The following is a 17,908-nucleotide window of genomic DNA, read 5'->3' as shown; positions in this document are numbered from 1 at the left end:
TATATGGCCAACAAATTTAGCTTACCGCTTATTTGAACAGATGTTTCTAGTGCTACAGTCTTCAGTTAAAGTGGTTTTAAGTCTCTTTATAGAATTTCCATCCCTGCTTTACACTGTGCCAGAAAGTGACCTAAATGTTATTTGCTAAATTGCTGGTTTTTGGTAGGACTTTTTCGCCATTTATTACTGAGGGAGGGAAAATGACTATACATCCCATTTTTAATAAAACATTTTTTGTTTGTTTTTAAAATAACTAGAATAAAAATGACATAATAATGCCAAGAAAACAAGTTGAGGACCAATACTGAGAGTCCATTTATATACATTTAACTGTTATCAGGTGTAATGAGAAGGCGTTTTAATAGACGTTATCATAATCTTTTTTTCTTTCTTTCTTAATCTCAATGTCTCAAAATGTTAATTTATTACAATTCGAAATATGTTTCAAAAACGTTAGGAGTCGGTTAACAAAATAACTAAACGGAACAATAACATTAGTAAGTAATACGTTTTCTATTAGCCTTTTCTTGTGTGCAAATTTTAGGATTAATACACGCCCCGCCTCCTGTTTAATATGCAGCCCCGCCCTGGTTAATTATTCAGCAATCCCGTTCTTCCTTTACCACGCCCCCTCATTAATTTCAACACGCTTCCAGCTCACTACAACTTTTGCTTTATTATTTCGCGGCCATTTAGGGAGACTGACTGTGATGTGGATTTAATGAAAACAGTCTGGATTTCTTTACTGCACAACTTCAGAAAGTATTTTATTCTTTTAGTCTCATAAAGACCTCGTAGCAGGACTTGGTAATCTTTGCTTGACTTAAACCGTTTTCTTAAAGGCGATCGGACACACAAGCACGTCATCCTCGGTTCAGTGCCACTCCCAAAGGATTAAGTTGTTGGAATATGGAGCAAACCCACTAAGCAAGCACGGGAGCGGGAGTCCTGTGAGTGCGTGGCCGAGTGGGTCGCCCCGTGTCCGGCCTTACGTGTGCTGGAGATCCCGCTAATATGGGATGTGGACTACGGAAATTGGAGGACCCGGAGGATAGCAGCCCGGGGAAAATCTACTCCACTTTAAAGAGACCACAGGTCGAGACTAAAACAGACTCCGTGTACGAGTATGTGCTGCTGGACTTCAGTCTGGAAGGTAACTTACAGATCGGTGAAGGAACGTTAAACAGATTCTTGTGATGTGCGCTTACAGAAAAATTGCCCTGGTAACCATAGTTTCCTACAAGTTGACTTAGTAGAGTATTAGTTACCCCTTAAAAGAGATACGCGGTAAACAAACTAACAACTGTTCTGAAAGCTTTTTAGAGTATTCCCAATAACGATATGTATTTATTAATTTATTTGCAGAAACGTACTTAGCATGGTACGTTTTCATTTTGCAAGGCTGTAATTAATAAGAGCTCGTTGTTGGCAGTCTCAAAACTTAGCAAGCTGCCTTGCTAAACATCAGTGCCATGTGCCAGTGATGGACAAAAATGCTGTCTGGGTAGGTTAGGCAGCTCACTATGATTTGAGTCCATGTCTTCACTTTCAAACTTGAGGCATGATGAATCTTGGCATGTGCGTCCTGAGTGTGTGAGAGATTACAGCGTTTTACCCAGCAACAGCTCTGGAGCTTCATCATGTGGAAATAGGTCAGGAGGTTTTTTTGTCTATTAACGGCGTCTGAGGCGCACAGACACCCGCGTCTGTTCCACAGGATGACATTCATACTCCCTCCCTCTGTGCAACAGTTTCCACTCTCTGCATTTCTCATTAGCGCCTCATTCTTGGTTTGAAGGGACCATGCGCAGTCTGAATTCGTACTGCCCACATGAATCCTATTTAGAATTAATGTAGTATAGTATAAATAGTAGTAATGTGTAGTTTTGCCTGGAGGAGAAAGAGATTGTTTCAGAGTTGGTGCAGGTTTCTGTTGCGAACCAGCCTTGAGAGGAAAATGGGGGGAAAAAGCCGTAGTGGAGAAAGAAAATCTGGAGTGATCACAGAAGTCTGTCAGCATGAGAGGAAACCTCAGTCACTCCACTCCACTCATGTACAGTCCAGACCGTATTTCAGTTTGTTTGTTGAAGCTGAAAAATATGCAAACTTAACTGGCCAATATTTGTTTTAACAGACATAATTTTTTCTAAGGTATCAACAGAGTAAAACAAAGTAAATGTAAGTCTCTAGTGTCGTATCCTGCATAGCGTGAAAATGATTTGTTTCCAACAGTTATTAAAGAAAAGATACTTATCCCAACAACAGGGTTGCTTTTGTGAAAGCATTCTTACTCTTACTCATTCCGTTCCAATCCACTTGTTTTTTGACATTTAGAGTAGGCTAGGTTTCAGATCTGAGAAGGGTTGGTGCACTTTTAGATAATGCTTCTTTAACCGCAACAGAATACAATAGAAATGCAGTAGCCTATAGGAAAATTGTCAAAATGATATAGTCAAAGCAAAAAAAAATTCAGACATCAGATGTAATTAGTGAATATTTTTTTTTACTAGTGGGTGTTGGACACTACAGTCTTGGCCAAGTTTTGGCAGTGACGATTTTTGTTTTGCAAAGTTTGCTGCTTCAGTACTTGTAGATTATTTTTCCACATGTTTCAATGGTATACTGAAAAACAAGTATAAGCATATAAAGTTTTAAAGGCTTTTGTTGGCAAACAATTAGTATAGTTTTGACCCTTGTGCTTCATAACCTCTGCAATTCACTCTGGCATGCTGGATATTAGCTTCTGGGCCAAATCCTGACTGATCACAATTTGTGGGCTTCTGCTTGTCCGCTCGTCTTTTGAGGACTGACCACAGGTTATCTATGGGATTGAGATACGGGGAGTTGCCTGGCCACGGATCCAAAATTTCAATGTGATGATCTTCGAGCCACTTCTTTATCACTCTTGCTTTGTGACATGGTGCTCCATCATTGCTGGAAATCCCCAAATTGCTCATGGATTGTTGGAAGAAGTCACTCTTACAGGATGCTTTGATACCATTCTTCATTCATGGCAGTGTTTTTGGGCAGAAATATGAGAGCCCACTCCCTTGGTTGAAAAGCAACCACACACACATGGATGGTCTCAGGATGCTTCACTGTTGGCACAACACAGGACTCATGGTAGCATTCCTTTTCTTTTCAGAACAATCGATTTTCCAGACGTCCCAAACGGTTGGAAGGGAGTTTCATCAAAGAAAATAACTTGGCACCAGTCTTCTGCTGTCCAATACTTGTAATTCCTGCAGAATTTCAATCGGTCCTTGAAGTTTTACTACTTTGCTGCCATTCCTGAGCAAGCTCTGCACTGCTGGTGACACGATTCCTTAGCTGACTCCTCAGGAGGAGACAGTCCTGGTGTTTGCTGCACATTCTGGGACGTCCTGAAGACTTCTTCATTGCAGTCGAACCTCTCCTCTTGAAGTTCTTGATGATCCAGTAAATGGTTCTTTCAGGTGTAATATTCTTTGTAGCAATTTCCTTGCATGTGAGGCCATTTTGATGCAAAGCGATGATGGCTGCACGTGTTTCTTTGAAGGTAACCACTACTAACAAGAACACAATGATTGGAAGCACTTCTTCCCTCCTTTTACAGCAATCAGTCTGCTCTTACAATCCAATTAGTATGATAGTGATTTCACCTGACTAGTTCTCATTCACACTCACATGTGCTGTTGATATGACTAGTTAATTTATGTTAGCTGGTCATTTTGTGTCAGGATCAAAAAACAGTGAATTATTATTTTTTTTATTTTTTTGTGTGTGTGAAAAATTCATGTTCTGGCCAATGAAGCTTTTAGCAATTATTTAAAATGCATCTGATCACTCTACACAATAATCTAGAAACAGTGTGAATGAACACCACAACAGTGTAAGCAGCAAACTTTGTCACTGCCAAAACTTTTGGCCATGACTGTATAGTTCATAAATTTAAGTGATGATAGCAAAATAAAGTGAACTGTGACATACCCAAAAATTCTTCATACAGTAAAATTTTGGATAAAAAAAAAATTAGACACTTTGACCTGACCATGTTTTGCTTGTTTTTTTTCTTTAATTGTTAATGCAAACTTTTTACACCACAGACTGAACACAATTAAGAATTGCTTGGTAATTGGTTGACCTGAATTAGTATTATGTAATTGTATACTTAAATTTAACAGCTGAATAATTTTTGGTTGATCGTAATCTATTACATGGCTTTCTATCAAAGTCATCATTATCAAGATGAATTTATGACATAGTTTAAATCTTCTTGAGTTCTTGTGATATTTTATTAACATTTTCTAAACTATAGTGACTGAACTGTGATATAATGTGAGATGTTGAAGGTGTCTGAATAAATTTTGGTTTGACTACATCTTGATGGTCACACACCCACCCACCCCTTTGAAATCTTTGTTTTGTGATGTAGTGTATGTTGAGTATACAGATAGTGATTGGAATGTGAAGCGTTTTCACAGGTCACGGGGTCTCCACCTCCCCAAGCCTCAAATCCATCACTTTAGAATATTAAGAGGAAAACCAGTTACTACCCAAAAACTGACCTAAATCTTATTCCCCTGGAAATGTTGTCACCTGGTCTCAAAAATCAACATGCATCAAAAGCGTCAATAATATTAGAGCATTAAATCATATGGTAAGGCAACACATCTTCAGATATTGTACCTTCTCATCTGAACATAAATATGTCTGTCGCTGTGGGAGTGAGTCAAGTGGCATGTCAGTTCATCCTTTGTTCCAGCCTTTCATTCCTGAGAACACCTGGTGTACAGATGCCTGAAGCGACGGTGTTTGGTACTGCTCACCGGAGCGCTTGCATTATTTAGACTGTTTCCAGGCTCCTTCGTGTCAGTCGGACTGCATATTGACATATCAGTGCATATGACTGTATATCAGTGTAACCTGTGAGTTACCAAAAAACACCACCTTTGCTTTGTTTGTCTGTGAGTTTAGTTTTGAGTTATAAGGTGTAGTTGTATTTCAGTTCTTCTTCTTTGCAGCCATGTGCAAGAACCTCAGCTTGGCATGTATGTACACATTTCTCTACCTAAAATAATGGTAGGGCTGATCATGAAGTTGATACAGACTTTGTATCACTTGTAAGAATACCACAGTTGTTGTATTTTTGCATACTTCATGCATATGCTCTTCACTCTTCAACGTGTCTTGACATGAGTTGCAGGTCAAGACAGGATCCAAAAGGTTCCAAAAGGATGATGCCATAGAAAAACAATTTGGTTTTATACTTAAAACAACCTTTACCCCCCCCCCCCCCCCCCCCCTCTTTTTTTAAGTGTAAAGAAAAGTGTAATCTTTTTTTGCAATGGAAAGTTTTGATGTTAAAGGTTCTTCATGGACCCAAAATAACTTTTATTTTTCAGAGTGCTGTAATGTGTTTACGGTTGGGCTGTTTTGTCTTTGTCTTGATTGTTGTACAATAGGATTTGCAAAGTTACATGTAAAGGATCTTTTTCAAGATTGTAAATGGGCTTCATGACTTGGGTACTGGGAATGTTTAAAGTTTGGGGTGTGTGTGCTCCATATGTGTGGCTCTCTTGGGTAGTCAGTATGTGTGTTGATGAGAGAAGGTTGGCTTTTAAACTCTAAAGTCATGTCAACTTTTTATTTTAAAATTCATCATTCTGACTCATCAAATGAAATTAAAATGAGTATATGATGACAGTTACATTTTTTTGGGTAAACTACTATTTTAAATGTTAGTATTCAACATTAAAGTCAGCGCATTGAATTATAAATATTTGGTTCTGTTCAATTTGATACTACTCTACTGAAAAAATCTACTTGCGGTGGTATATTTGTGTAATCTCCTTTTTTGTTAATCTCATACGGGCATGCTAGGGGATTTGAGTACAAAAATGATTTTCCTGATATATGTAGCATATTAAATCAAGGAACAAATACAGCTAGGCTCTGAAAGTCCAGTTGATGTAGTTTAATTTAGCAAAACCAATCAGGCTGTCTCATTGCTTGTGACTGAAATGAACTGCAATGACTTGCAGTGTTTTGCAGCGTGAAAACATTTCTGTTTCACAGAAATGTGTGCACACACACAAAAAAGGAACAATATTTTGCATAATAAAAATGAATCCTGTTTTAGGGCCATAAATCTATTGCATTGAATTATTATTTTTTTTTTATTTTTTTTTATTGAAGTTGAATGCTTTTTGTCAATCCTCCGCCATTGATGCATTATCGATCCCTTTAAGATCAGCACAATTCTTTTATAGTAGATACTAGCAAGATGTATAAGAATACCACAGAGCAAAAAAAAAAATATTTTCCTTAATGCAAAACAAACATCTATCTATCTCTCTCATAAAATATCCCATAAATTCCTTCACTTTACCTCTTTTTCTCCCTCTCTTATATCCCAGTCTGTCTGTTTCTCATTTTCCCTATGAAGCCTTCACCTTCAGACTCTTTTAGCGTTTAAAAAAAAAAAAAAAAAAAAAAGTTCATCTATTCTTGATTCTCCTCTTATAAACAACGACACACACAGTCTCTGTCTCTCTGGAGAACAGAGGCCTCTGTGTGTGTGAGTTAACAGGAGGGGGGTTCAAGGGTTTGGGACAAATTGCAGGCCTTTCCAGGGTCCATATCTCTGTGAAAGATCCACCACTCTTCTCAGCCACTGAGGACCATCGTCTCTTTGATGCTTCTCTGAAGCTCAAGTGTGAGGGACGGGCATGCATACGTGCCTGTCAAAGCCGCAGACACTGCTGGGATGGTGAAACTTTCCGGTAGCTGCCAAATCAGACTTGGATGAGAGTAGAAAACTCATTTTCCTTCATAGCTGTTTAGAATGAGTTTACAGGAAGAAGATATTTGGTCTGAGTTTTCTCAGACTAAAATTCTGTTTGCTGGTCTGCCCCAGTGTGGGAACTGAAGGACTGTGTGTGTGGTGGAATGTTGTGTTTGTGAGGCTGAGTGTGTTTGTGTGGCATGGGGCCAGTCCTCCCTGTGAACAGCAGCTCTTTGTGGACACAGGAAGTGTGTTGGGGGTTGGGGGAGAGGAGGGAGACGTCAGGGTGATCTTCTGTCAGAGGCTGCAGACAGGAGAAAGAGAAGCCAACTAAACAGTAGCACGCTATCGAAGAGCCGCTTAGAGAAACCTTAACATAGGCTGTGTTCCAACACCTAGTGGGTGGTCTTGCTGTTTGCTGCCTACATAGACAGCATCCTAAGTGGAATGGAATCTGGAAATGTAATGCTGTACATGGGTGGCAGTCAATAGTTTTTTTTTTTTTTTTTAAATATAATGCAAAAAAGTGCAAATGTTAGGTAAACTAATTTTTGGTTACAGATTGTTAATATATTTTCACTCCTTTTTGGTATTTTATCATTTTGATTCAATAAAACTGACACAATTTTCACATTGCTAGTGAAACAATTTTTAATCAACGCTGAATACACAACTATACCACTTATGTATGTATATATATTTTTATTTAGCAAGGATGCCTTTAATTTTCAATTTATTTTTAAATGAATACTGTTCTTTTGAGGTTTCTATTAATATAGGAATCCTGGAAAATGTATCACAGATTCCACAAAAATATTATAACAATTTTCATCATTGACAATAATGAATGTTACTTGAGAAATGTTACTTACTTGAATAATTTCTAAAGGATCGTATGACACAGAAAACTGGAGTAGTGTCTGCTGGAAATTCAGCTTTGCCATCACAGGAATAAATTACATATAAAAATATATATTTTAATTTATTATTTTTTTTTTTTTTAAACAGTATTTTTGGTCAATTAAATGCAGCTTTGGTGAGCAAAAGTGAGCAAAACATTTAAAGGTCTTACTGACTTCAAACTTTTGAACTATAGTGTACATGTTATGTTTAAAACAAAATCTAGTATAATCTGTGATGAACCGTCAGGCTCGTATGGGATTCTTTTGAATGATAGCTATATGATGGGTTTTCCAGATTAAATGGGTGCTTTATAAAGATTATGTCCTCAATCTGATTGGTTGTCTTCCCACAATTTTAAAGAGTCATCCAATTTCCAAAATCCAGTTCCATGTTTACCCACCCCTAAAAGTCACATGAAGGTAACCGAGATTGGTCGCTTTACATGCCAATCAGATTACCCTTTGTTGTCTAAATAGGTTATTCTTGGCCAAAATAAGCTACAAAGACAATGCACACAAACAAAATGCTGGTTTTCTTAGAGAACCTGTAGCTTCATAATATTTTCATAAGGTATTAAGTATATTAGCTGATCTTATATGGTGTATTGTGAGTTTTATTTGTGCTGTGTTCCACAGGCAGTCGGCCTACGGTGCAGTATCTGTCCTCGCTGTGCGAGCTGCCCCATGCCCTGCAGTCCTACTACACCCAGGGCTATGTACTGGCCGCCCTGCATCCCATCATCCTCTCGGTGGGCCGGACCCGCTTCCTGCCCTGCAGCCTGCTCTACCGGGCCATTCTGGTCCGCCCACGATCCAGGTAATGTTCTCCATGACAAGCACTCCGTACTTCACCATTGCATACCAAAAACCCCACACCAGCTACTTCCAAGTAAATAATTAACTTTTAATGAGTCAGCATGAATATTTAATGAGATCATAGTTGGAGGTCAGACAGTCTAGCTGGAGTGGGCGGGGCTTGTGTGAAGTCACACTGGGGTACAGATGTGGGTTAAATTTAAGTTAAAAGAAGCCCCTGACAACAGTGTGGTTTTACAGCAACCAATGAGAACCTGCAAAGAAGCAGTGGAGGAACAGGACAGGCTAGACTACGATGATGTAAATTATTCAAAAGTAAAGTCTGGGACAGTTGTAGTATGTTAATAGTGTTGTAGTGTGAAAAACATTGAGCTGTGTAATGCCAGCTCTCATGAAAGCTCTATGATTGATGTCTGATTCTAGTGAGCATTAGCTTGAATTAACTTTTAATCAGAGACAATGGCAGTGGAACCTGCAAAAAATTACTTTCTCAGGCAGTGGCATCCAGGCATATCCACAAGCATTGTTTGCTTGACTTCCTGTCTACTAGGATGCCTCCATCTGGTAATTTCTTGAAGGAAAGCAGCATAGAAGTATCTTTGTGTCCTGTGATATCTGAAGCTCACTTGAATGAGTTGTAAATCACTAAATGTGTTGTTTGAAACCAGTTTTCTTTGATGCTGGTTTCTTAGGGTTAAACGTGTCCGCTTTTTTATACTGTGCTAATGAAGGACATGTCAAGAATAGCAAATGTCAGCAATAATAAAATATGCATAATATTTTCATGCAGCGAGTTTAAAATACATCTCCTTAATTGATATGTGTTTGTTTGTTTGTGTTGTGTGGTTGCAGTAATCCTGCAGTGCCGATGACTGACAGCTTGCCAGTGTTGCGAGTGGAGGAGTGGCCACTGCCCGGAGAATCTCTGACCAGTGACACAGTGAGACTGCTCATAGACCGGGTCTGTGACTTCATTTCAAATGCTTTTGTCTGTCCATTTTCTTTTTTTTTTTTTATATCATTTACAGTGTTCAAGTTTTCATTTATGTATTCATTTATTTTTGCCAGACCTCTTGGGTTGTTAGTAGAGTTCAACCAATAATTTTTTTTATTTTATTTATTTATTTATTTATTTTTTATACAGCCAACGCCGCTATCTTAGAGAGCCGAGTGGCAGATATGAGGCCAATATAAAATATAATTATTTATTTTAATTAATATTTAAGAAATTATTTGAATGTAAAAAACAAATAAACATGACATCATCTTGAGTCTGAAATCCTATTACAATATTTTTCACAAATATTCTAAATATTAATAAAAGGTAAACACTATAACTTTAATATTAAATATATAATATATAATAGGTATATATATATATATATATATATATATATATATATATATATATATATATATATATATATATATATATATATATACACACACATACATATAGGATTAAAGCTATAGTCTATTTATTTATTTATTTTAAATAAAGGTAACACTCATTTTACATTCAGAATGCTGACGGTAAACATAAAAGTATTATAATGTTTACCTCTCTATTACTTTATTAATATAAAAGCAGTTGTTATAATAGTATTATTTATATGCCTTTTAATTCTTCTGTTGATCCATTGTGATTATTAGACTTTGATCCATATTAGACAGAACTGTTAAATGGCAAGTAGGAGAATGTGAGTGATGTGTGTGTGCGTGTAGGTGCTGCCGTTCAAACACAACGACCGAACAGAAAAACATCGGGCGATATATGAAATTGCCAAATATCGGCAGATAAATTGGTCATCCACTAGTCATTAGATCAGGTTTAGTTGTCTTGCCAAAATTTTGTGGCCCCACCACATGGCTTTTTAAGTCATGCATTTTTTTTTGTTATTTACTTGAAATGATATTTAGATTTTTAATGAAATGTTAAAGTTTGTAAATTTACTTTACAAAATGAAAATTAGGTAAAGGCTGGAATACTCCACCGATTTACAGTCTAGAGCAGTTGACCGTAGTTGAGTTGACAGATTTAATTGAAAATCGAGTAGGGTGTGTGTGATCCTCAGTCATTTAGTGTATAATGCCCAGTTTTCATGCTGAGGACTTTCTCTTCAAAAAATCCACCTTAATTTCTGTTCCTTGTGATGGAATGTTTAAATATGGTTTGAGATCACTAACCAGGTGTGTTTTGTGTGTCTGTCCTCAGGTGAACAGTTATTCCAGGGGTGGCGTGCGGTTTGTTGGGTCCGTGCTCCAGCAGGCTGGAGGAGGGGGGTGTAATGGTAGGGTGCCCAGTCCCAGGAGGGGCTGCCGTTCCCCGCCACGCACTCCGCCTCGCACACCACCTCACACCCCACCTGGAGATGCAGATCTAGAGGGCCGTGGCTACAGCCCAGGTGAGATGTTCCTCTAATCTCATTATGGACCGTGTGCAGTCTAACTTATTAAACAATTTTAATAGTTTTAAATCTGATACACAGCTTAAGTTTACCATGTTGACAAAGAGATGCATTGGTAAAATAATAGATAGACCAGTGTAATTTTTAATAACCTTATTCAGACTAATGAAGATTCTTTGCTTTGTTTTATTTATTTTTACACTTATTGCACTTATTAGTTATGGTAGATGGACTGATGGTTTGACCTAATAAAAATGGTGTCTAAAGCAATGATCATTGCATGACTGACTTTACTGAAATATGCCAAAGATTTTGAGGTTGCATTGCTCATACAAAACATGTGTGAGACTCACTATCATTTTCAGACCTGAGGTTGCTGGTACTGTTTCACTCCTGGGCTCCGGGATGTGCCCCGCTGGATTCGCTGGCCTGCTGTTACCACCAGGGTGCGCTGTCCATGCGCGTGTCCAGAAAGGGTCAAGTTGTCAGTGCCCTGGAAGCTGATTGGCTGGAATTGACCGCAGCTTACTACCGCAAGGGCTGGTCATTGGTTGACTCTTTTGTATACTGGGAAACACCTAAAGGTAGTTCTTGGACTTGTTTTTGACTGTCATAATTTGATTCCCTGAGCTGGTTGTTTTTTCGGCTGAAATGTTTGTGTTTGTGAAAGGAAGATGTCAACATCCTCTTTAGCTCTTCCTAAGAGAAATTATGATATAAGGAATTAACTGATAGTTCTTAGCAAACCAGACCCCCTGTCATCTTGGTTTTGTTTTATTAATTTTTTTTTTTCTCCCAGTATATCTTTTCATTCTCAGAAGTCATCTTTATAATCCTCATCTTTATTCATCCTTCACATCTCTCTATCTTTAACCAAAGCCATGTTTTCCCTTCTCCTGTCTCCCAGCAGAACTAAATTTAGAGCTCACGTCCCTAACCTCACGACCGTGCTTCCTGTTTCGCACCAGACTAATAGAAGCTAAATCAGATGTGTGTGTTTGAGACATCTGGAGCTAGTAAATTTTGACCATAAAAAGCAGTTTACAAAGTAGCTCTATACTCTATCTCACTTTCTTCCCATGTAATATGATTCCATATGAATACTGTATATTTAGTGTACACTGTTTATTATATTCTGTTTTAAAATGTTATTCATTACTCCAGTCTTAAGTATGAAACGATCTTTCATAAATCATTCAAATATGCTGATTTGGTGATTTCTTATTATTTCCAATGTTGAAAACAGTTAAATATTTTTTTGTGGAAATATGCTTTTTCAGGATCGTTTGATTTAATAAAGTTCAAAAAACAGCACTTTTAAAAATAGAAATCGTGCAAATATCTTTAGTCACTTTTGATCAATTTGATGCATCCTTGCTGAATAAAAGTGTTATTATTATTTTTAAATCTTACTAATCCCAGACTTTTGAATAATACAATGTATGTATGTTGTCTACCTGTATATATTATAAAGGATGTATAATATAATTGCAAAAAAAAAGACCTCTGTAATGTTCCCAGTGTTTGCTCTATAATCTTATTCACTTCTTTTATCCTCTCACATGTTGGTGCACATGGATTTATCTTGCTGTCATACAAGTAGTTCAGGTTCATTATCTTTTGTAGGTCATTGACACACTTCCAGCACTGACTAAATGAGACCTACAAATGATGTCTCTTTGGTTCAGTGGGTGAAAATATAGAATAATCAGAAAAAAACGGTCTCCTGTATTATAAACAGTCACTTTTAACATTCAGATCGGAGTAATAATGATAAAAAGGATGCATTTGAATGATTAAATTAACATTCAGACACACATGTACACATCTAGACAAACAAATCTAGCTGTGAATTGTCATTGACTTGCTTCTACAGTATAATGTCGGTTTTTAATGGTTGTTTTTACAGGTGAGCCAGTGCCCAGGTCTCTAGAGGGGCTGTTTGTGTATGAGGAGAAAAGCACAGCGCCACCGGCCAATGACACGATTGTAGTGGAGCAGTGGACCGTTATAGAGGTGTGACTGCATGTATGAAATGTCTAAAAGGTGTCACATTATCACATGAAGGAAGTTAAGTGTGTGCCATTTTGAGTGGTCTTATGATTTCCTGTTTGGGTCCCAGGGTGCAAATGTAAAGACGGACTATGGTCCTCTGCTCCACACGTTAGCAGAATTCGGCTGGCTGCTCACCTGTGTGCTGCCCACCCCAATTATTCGCCATGACAGGTGGGACCCTCACAGTACAAGCCGTATAATCCTGTTTATTTACACCCCATCACTGTGTCCCAAGCTGATTGCTTTTCTTTTTCTGCAGTGAAGGGAATCTCGCCACCAAGCAAGTTGTTTTCCTGCAAAGACCCGTCAAGGGCCAAATGGTACCACAGCCCAGTCAGGTACCAGTTTGCTAACAATGTCATTTTAAACAATTACATTTGTAAATCTGTTGCTTTTCTTGTTATTTAGTCTACAGGACACACTTAAAGGACAGAATTGTCTATTTACAGTCTATTTTTGAGAGGAAGACTAACTTTTAAAGTGATAGTTCAACCAAAATTAACTTATTTTAGATAACATTCTAAAATGATTCTGAACAACCACTCACAAACCAGTGTTATTTTAATAATATACAGTGGGTACAGAAAGTATTCAGACCCCCTTAAATTTTTCACTCTGTTATATTGCAGCCATTTGCTAAAATCATTTGTTCTTTTTTTTTTTTTCTCATTAATGTACACACAGCACCCCATATTGACAGAAAAACACAATTGTTGACATTTTTGCACATTTATTAAAGAAAAACTGAAATATCACATGGTCCTAAGTATTCAGACCCTTTGCGCAGTATTTAGTAGAAGCACCCTTTTGATCTAATACAGCCATGAGTCTTTTTGGGAAAGATGCAACAAGTTTTTCACACCTGGATTTGGGGATCCTCTGCCATTCCTCCTTGCAGATCCTCTCCAGTTATGTCAGGTTGGATGGTAAACGTTGTTGGACAGACATTTTCAGGTCTCTCCAGAGATGCTCAATTGAGTTTAAGTCAGGGCCATTCAAGAACAGTCACAGAGTTGTTGTGAAGCCACTCCTTCGTTATTTTAGCTGTGTACTTAGGGTCATTGTCTTGTTGGAAGGTGAAACCTTCGGCCCAGTCTGAGGTCCTGAGCACTCTGGAGAAGGTTTTTGTGCAGGATATCCCTGTACTTGGCCGCATTCATCTTTCCCTCGATTGCGACCAGTCGTCCTGTCCCTGCAGCTGAAGAACACCCCCACAGCATGATGCTGCCACCACCATGCTTCACTGTTGGGACTGTATTGGACAGGTGATGAGCAGTGCCTGGTTTTCTCCACACATACCACTTAGAATTAAGGCCAAAAAGTTCTATTTTGGTCTCATCAGATCAGAGAATCTTATTTCTCTGTTTTTTAGCAAACTCCATGCGGGCTTTCATGTGTCTTGTACTGAGGAGAGGCTTCCGTCGGGTCACTCTGCCATAAAGCCCTGACTGGTGGAGGGCTGCAGTGATGGTTGACTTTCTACAACTTTCTCCCATCTCCCGACTGCATCTCTGGAGCTCAGCCACAGTGATCTTTGGGTTCTTCTTTACCTCTCTCTCACCAAGGCTCTTCTCCCCCGATAGCTCAGTTTGGCCGGATGGCCAGCTCTAGGAAGGGTTCTGGTCGTCCCAAACGTCTTCCATTTAAGGATTATGGAGGCCACTGTGCTCTTAGGAACCTTAAGTGCAGCAGAATTTTTTTTGTAACCTTGACCAGATCTGTGTCTGCCACAATTCTGTCTCTGAGCTCTTCAGGCAGTTCCTTTGACCTCATGATTCTCATTTGCTCTGACATGCACTGTGAGCTGTAAGGTCTTATATAGACAGGTGTGTGGCTTTCCTAATCAAGTCCAATCAGTATAATCAAACACAGCTGGACCTCAAATGAAGGTGTAGAACCATCTCAAGGATGATCAGAAGAAATGGACAGCACCTGAGTTAAATATATGAGTGTCACAGCAAAGGGTCTGAATACCTTGAACCATGTGATATTTCAGTTTCTCTTTTTTAATAAATCTGCAAAAATGTCAGCAATTCTGTGTTTTTCTGTCAATATGGGGTGCTGTGTGTACATTAATGAGAAAAAAAAATGAACTTAAATGATTTTAGCAAATGGCTGCAATATAACAGAGTGAAAAATTTTAGGGGGTCTGAATACTTTCCGTACCCAGTGTGTCTTATATATTATATTATATTATATTATATATGTGTATGTATGTATGTGACAAAAATCTATCAATTTACTGAAACAAGCTAAATTTAAAGTGAGAAATTATAAAGAATTTATATATACATACATACATACATACATACATACATATACAGTGGGGCTCGAAAGTTTGGGCACCCCTTGCAGAATCTGTGAAAATGTGAATAATTTTCAAAAAAATAAGAGATCATACTAAATGCATGTTATTTATTTTTTTATTTAGTACTGTCCTGAGTAAGATATTGTGTATATAAAAGATGTTTACATTTAGTCCACAAGACAAAAAAATTGCTGCAATTATTAAAATAACCCCATTTAAAAGTTTGGGAACCCTTGGTTCTTCATACTGTGTGTGGTTACCTGATGATCCACAACCCCCCAGCTCTTAATGCATCTGGTTTCCTTCTGGAGCATCAGTGAATGTTTGAACCTTTTTTTAATAGTTGTGTTTGAGTGCCTCAGTGTGAAAAGATGTATCTCAAAATCATACAGTCACTGCTGGAAAGGGTTCAAATATGCAAAGATGCTGGAAAACTGAAGAATCTGCAGGGACCTTAAAGATTTTTCTGAAGAACAGTTTTCAGTTTAACTGTTCAGAACAAACAAGGGACTTTTGAGTTTTTTTCACAAAACAGAAAGAGAGTCGTGGATCATCCAGGTAACCGCCCACAGTATTAAGGACCAAGGGTTCCCAAACTTGTGAATGGGGTTATTTTAATAATTTCAGCTATTTTTTTTTTTTTTTTTTGTTTTGTGGTATATGTTGTAATCTTCTTTTATGTACAATATCTTCAGCACAGTACTAAAAAAAAAAAAAAAAAAAAAAAACATTCATTTTAAAAAAAATCTCTTATTTTTTGAAAATTATTCACATTTTCACATTCTGTTAGGGGTGTCCAAACTTTCGAGCCCCACTGTATATTTAAAATGTGTATATATAAGAAAATATAAAAATGTAATTCAAACATTAACAACTATATTAGTTTATAAACCATACTAAAATAACACTGCAACATTTCAAATTTTTGTTCAAATTGTTTCTAATATTTCTTTTATTTTAGCTTTATTTTATTTTTTTTTATGGAATTTCAGTTAAGTCAGAAAAAAAAATGTATGAATAAAAAAACAAAACCATTAAGGACATAAATCTTTTGTTCTCTAAAGTTTCCCAAAAATTGCAATATTGAGAGATTTTATGGTTATTTTGTTCCTGAAGGGATCTACACGACGAGAGGTGTGCAGTCACTCTGTGAGTCGAGGTGTGGATGAACCACACACAGAGCTGTCGTCTCCATGTTCAGGGGGAATCGGCGGTTTCCCCGTGTTTGGAGGGGGGTATCCCAGTGCACTGTCCCATTTAGATGAGGGAGGATTTGACCCAGACGAAGGGGCTGCAGAAGTCACCTGTATGTGATGGATCAACTCAAAGATGCAATTTCTTTTTCAAGTTCTGTCAGAAATCTTTGACGATTGAGAGCGGCAACTGGCCTAAAATTGATCACATCACCAGACCACAAGAGATTTGTGTTCCTGTATTAGAAACAGGCTCATAGCACTTTTAACATTTTGTAAATTATTTTTTAACAAGCCATAAGGTATCATAGAGGTCAGTTTTATTTGTATCATTGAACATAAACTCAAATCGCACTGGAATTCACTCTTATTTGCATCAACAGTATTTCACAGCACTCTCAAAATACCACATGTTCAGTTCACATCACATTTGTCTCAAGATGAAGCTCAAACACTACTTTTTTACCTCATCACTGTGAGTGTCCTTCCTCACTGTTCATTTTTTGCTGTTCTTTTTCCTGTTCCTTTTATACTCTGAACCAGCTGACAGTTCAGTTGTTTGTTCTAACACCTGCAACATTTCAACGTGACGAACTGAGTGTCCAAACAGTCCCTCTGCAGGACGCAGACGTTTACTTGGTGTGCAGATTTGCGACATGCTTACATTTTCTTGCAGAAATATTCCGGGACTTGGAGTCAAAACATCAGAAATGCTTCATTTGGTTTGGGATGCCAGTGTTTAAGGGAAATGCATATGCACTGTTAAGCCTACAGTGCTTCAGAATGGAATCCAGGACTAGCCTGTACTAAACGCTGTTATCAGATCTGTGCCATGTGTTCAAGTGGTGATGAATTTGGATGTTAATCTCATGGGAATTTCTTCACACTATCTAAAAGTTAATACACTTCAATTTGCATGTTAAGTGGCAGCATTTCAGTTTAAAAACTGCTATGGGACTATGTGCAGGGTACTTTCTTTTGTTTAGTATAAACTGACTAGTTCTCAGCTTGGTGGTCAAATTCGATTTATCTGGCTGGATTTTTCAAAATGAGCTGCAGTGGTGCTGCTTGTGCTACCTTAGAATTTTTGTAGAATTTTGACCACGTTAAGCATTGTATTTTTCATGTCTTACGTTGCCTTGACAATGTTTATCCCTCTTTGAGGAATGTCAGAATAGAATAAGCACATTTTAGTTCGCAAAACAGACTACCAAGCTGCTGTAAATGTTGAAGCCATGGTGAACCGAATGAGATGATTCTTCAATCCCAGAAGCTGAGCTCAAGATATTTAACATTTTATTCTACTATACCAGAACTGATCAGTATTATTTACCAACTGTAGTATGTTGAATGCGTTTCAGACAGTTTTTGTAATGTTTTATTAAATGGGTATTTACTATTTACCTCGTATTAAAGTGGAAATTTGTGTTGTCATTTAGCAGTCGAACATGGCATAAAAA

The 17,908-nt window shown here is 37.7% G+C and overlaps 1 protein-coding gene across 1 annotated transcript; it reads left to right on the top strand.

The window, feature by feature from the left end:
* The first annotated feature begins 648 nt into the window (after positions 1-648).
* On the top strand, positions 649-17,858 carry LOC109075397 (raftlin-2-like). The gene is made up of 9 exons (XM_042731453.1): positions 649-1,153; positions 8,305-8,485; positions 9,337-9,445; positions 10,700-10,889; positions 11,258-11,476; positions 12,802-12,908; positions 13,015-13,118; positions 13,207-13,285; positions 16,372-17,858. Exons 1-9 carry the CDS (start codon positions 1,015-1,017, stop codon positions 16,567-16,569), a joined length of 1,326 nt encoding a protein of 441 aa, XP_042587387.1. The 5' UTR covers positions 649-1,014; the 3' UTR covers positions 16,570-17,858.
* The last annotated feature ends 50 nt before the right edge of the window (positions 17,859-17,908 follow it).

The sequence above is a fragment of the Cyprinus carpio genome, chromosome B9 (assembly GCF_018340385.1).
Source record: "Cyprinus carpio isolate SPL01 chromosome B9, ASM1834038v1, whole genome shotgun sequence".
In the NCBI taxonomy this organism is placed as follows: Eukaryota; Metazoa; Chordata; class Actinopteri; order Cypriniformes; family Cyprinidae; genus Cyprinus; species Cyprinus carpio.
Note: the sequence above shows the minus strand (reverse complement) of the source record. Positions and strands in the feature narration are given on the sequence as shown.

Excerpts from the sequence above, each read along its gene's own strand:
- LOC109075397 (XM_042731453.1), top strand. The coding sequence starts at position 1,015 with ATGGGATGTGGACTACGGAAATTGGAGGACCCGGAGGATAGCAGCCCG. Across the intron at positions 1,154-8,304 it reads GCTGGACTTCAGTCTGGAAG|GCAGTCGGCCTACGGTGCAG; the intron begins GTAACTTACAGA and ends TGTGTTCCACAG. Across the intron at positions 12,909-13,014 it reads AGCAGTGGACCGTTATAGAG|GGTGCAAATGTAAAGACGGA; the intron begins GTGTGACTGCAT and ends TTTGGGTCCCAG.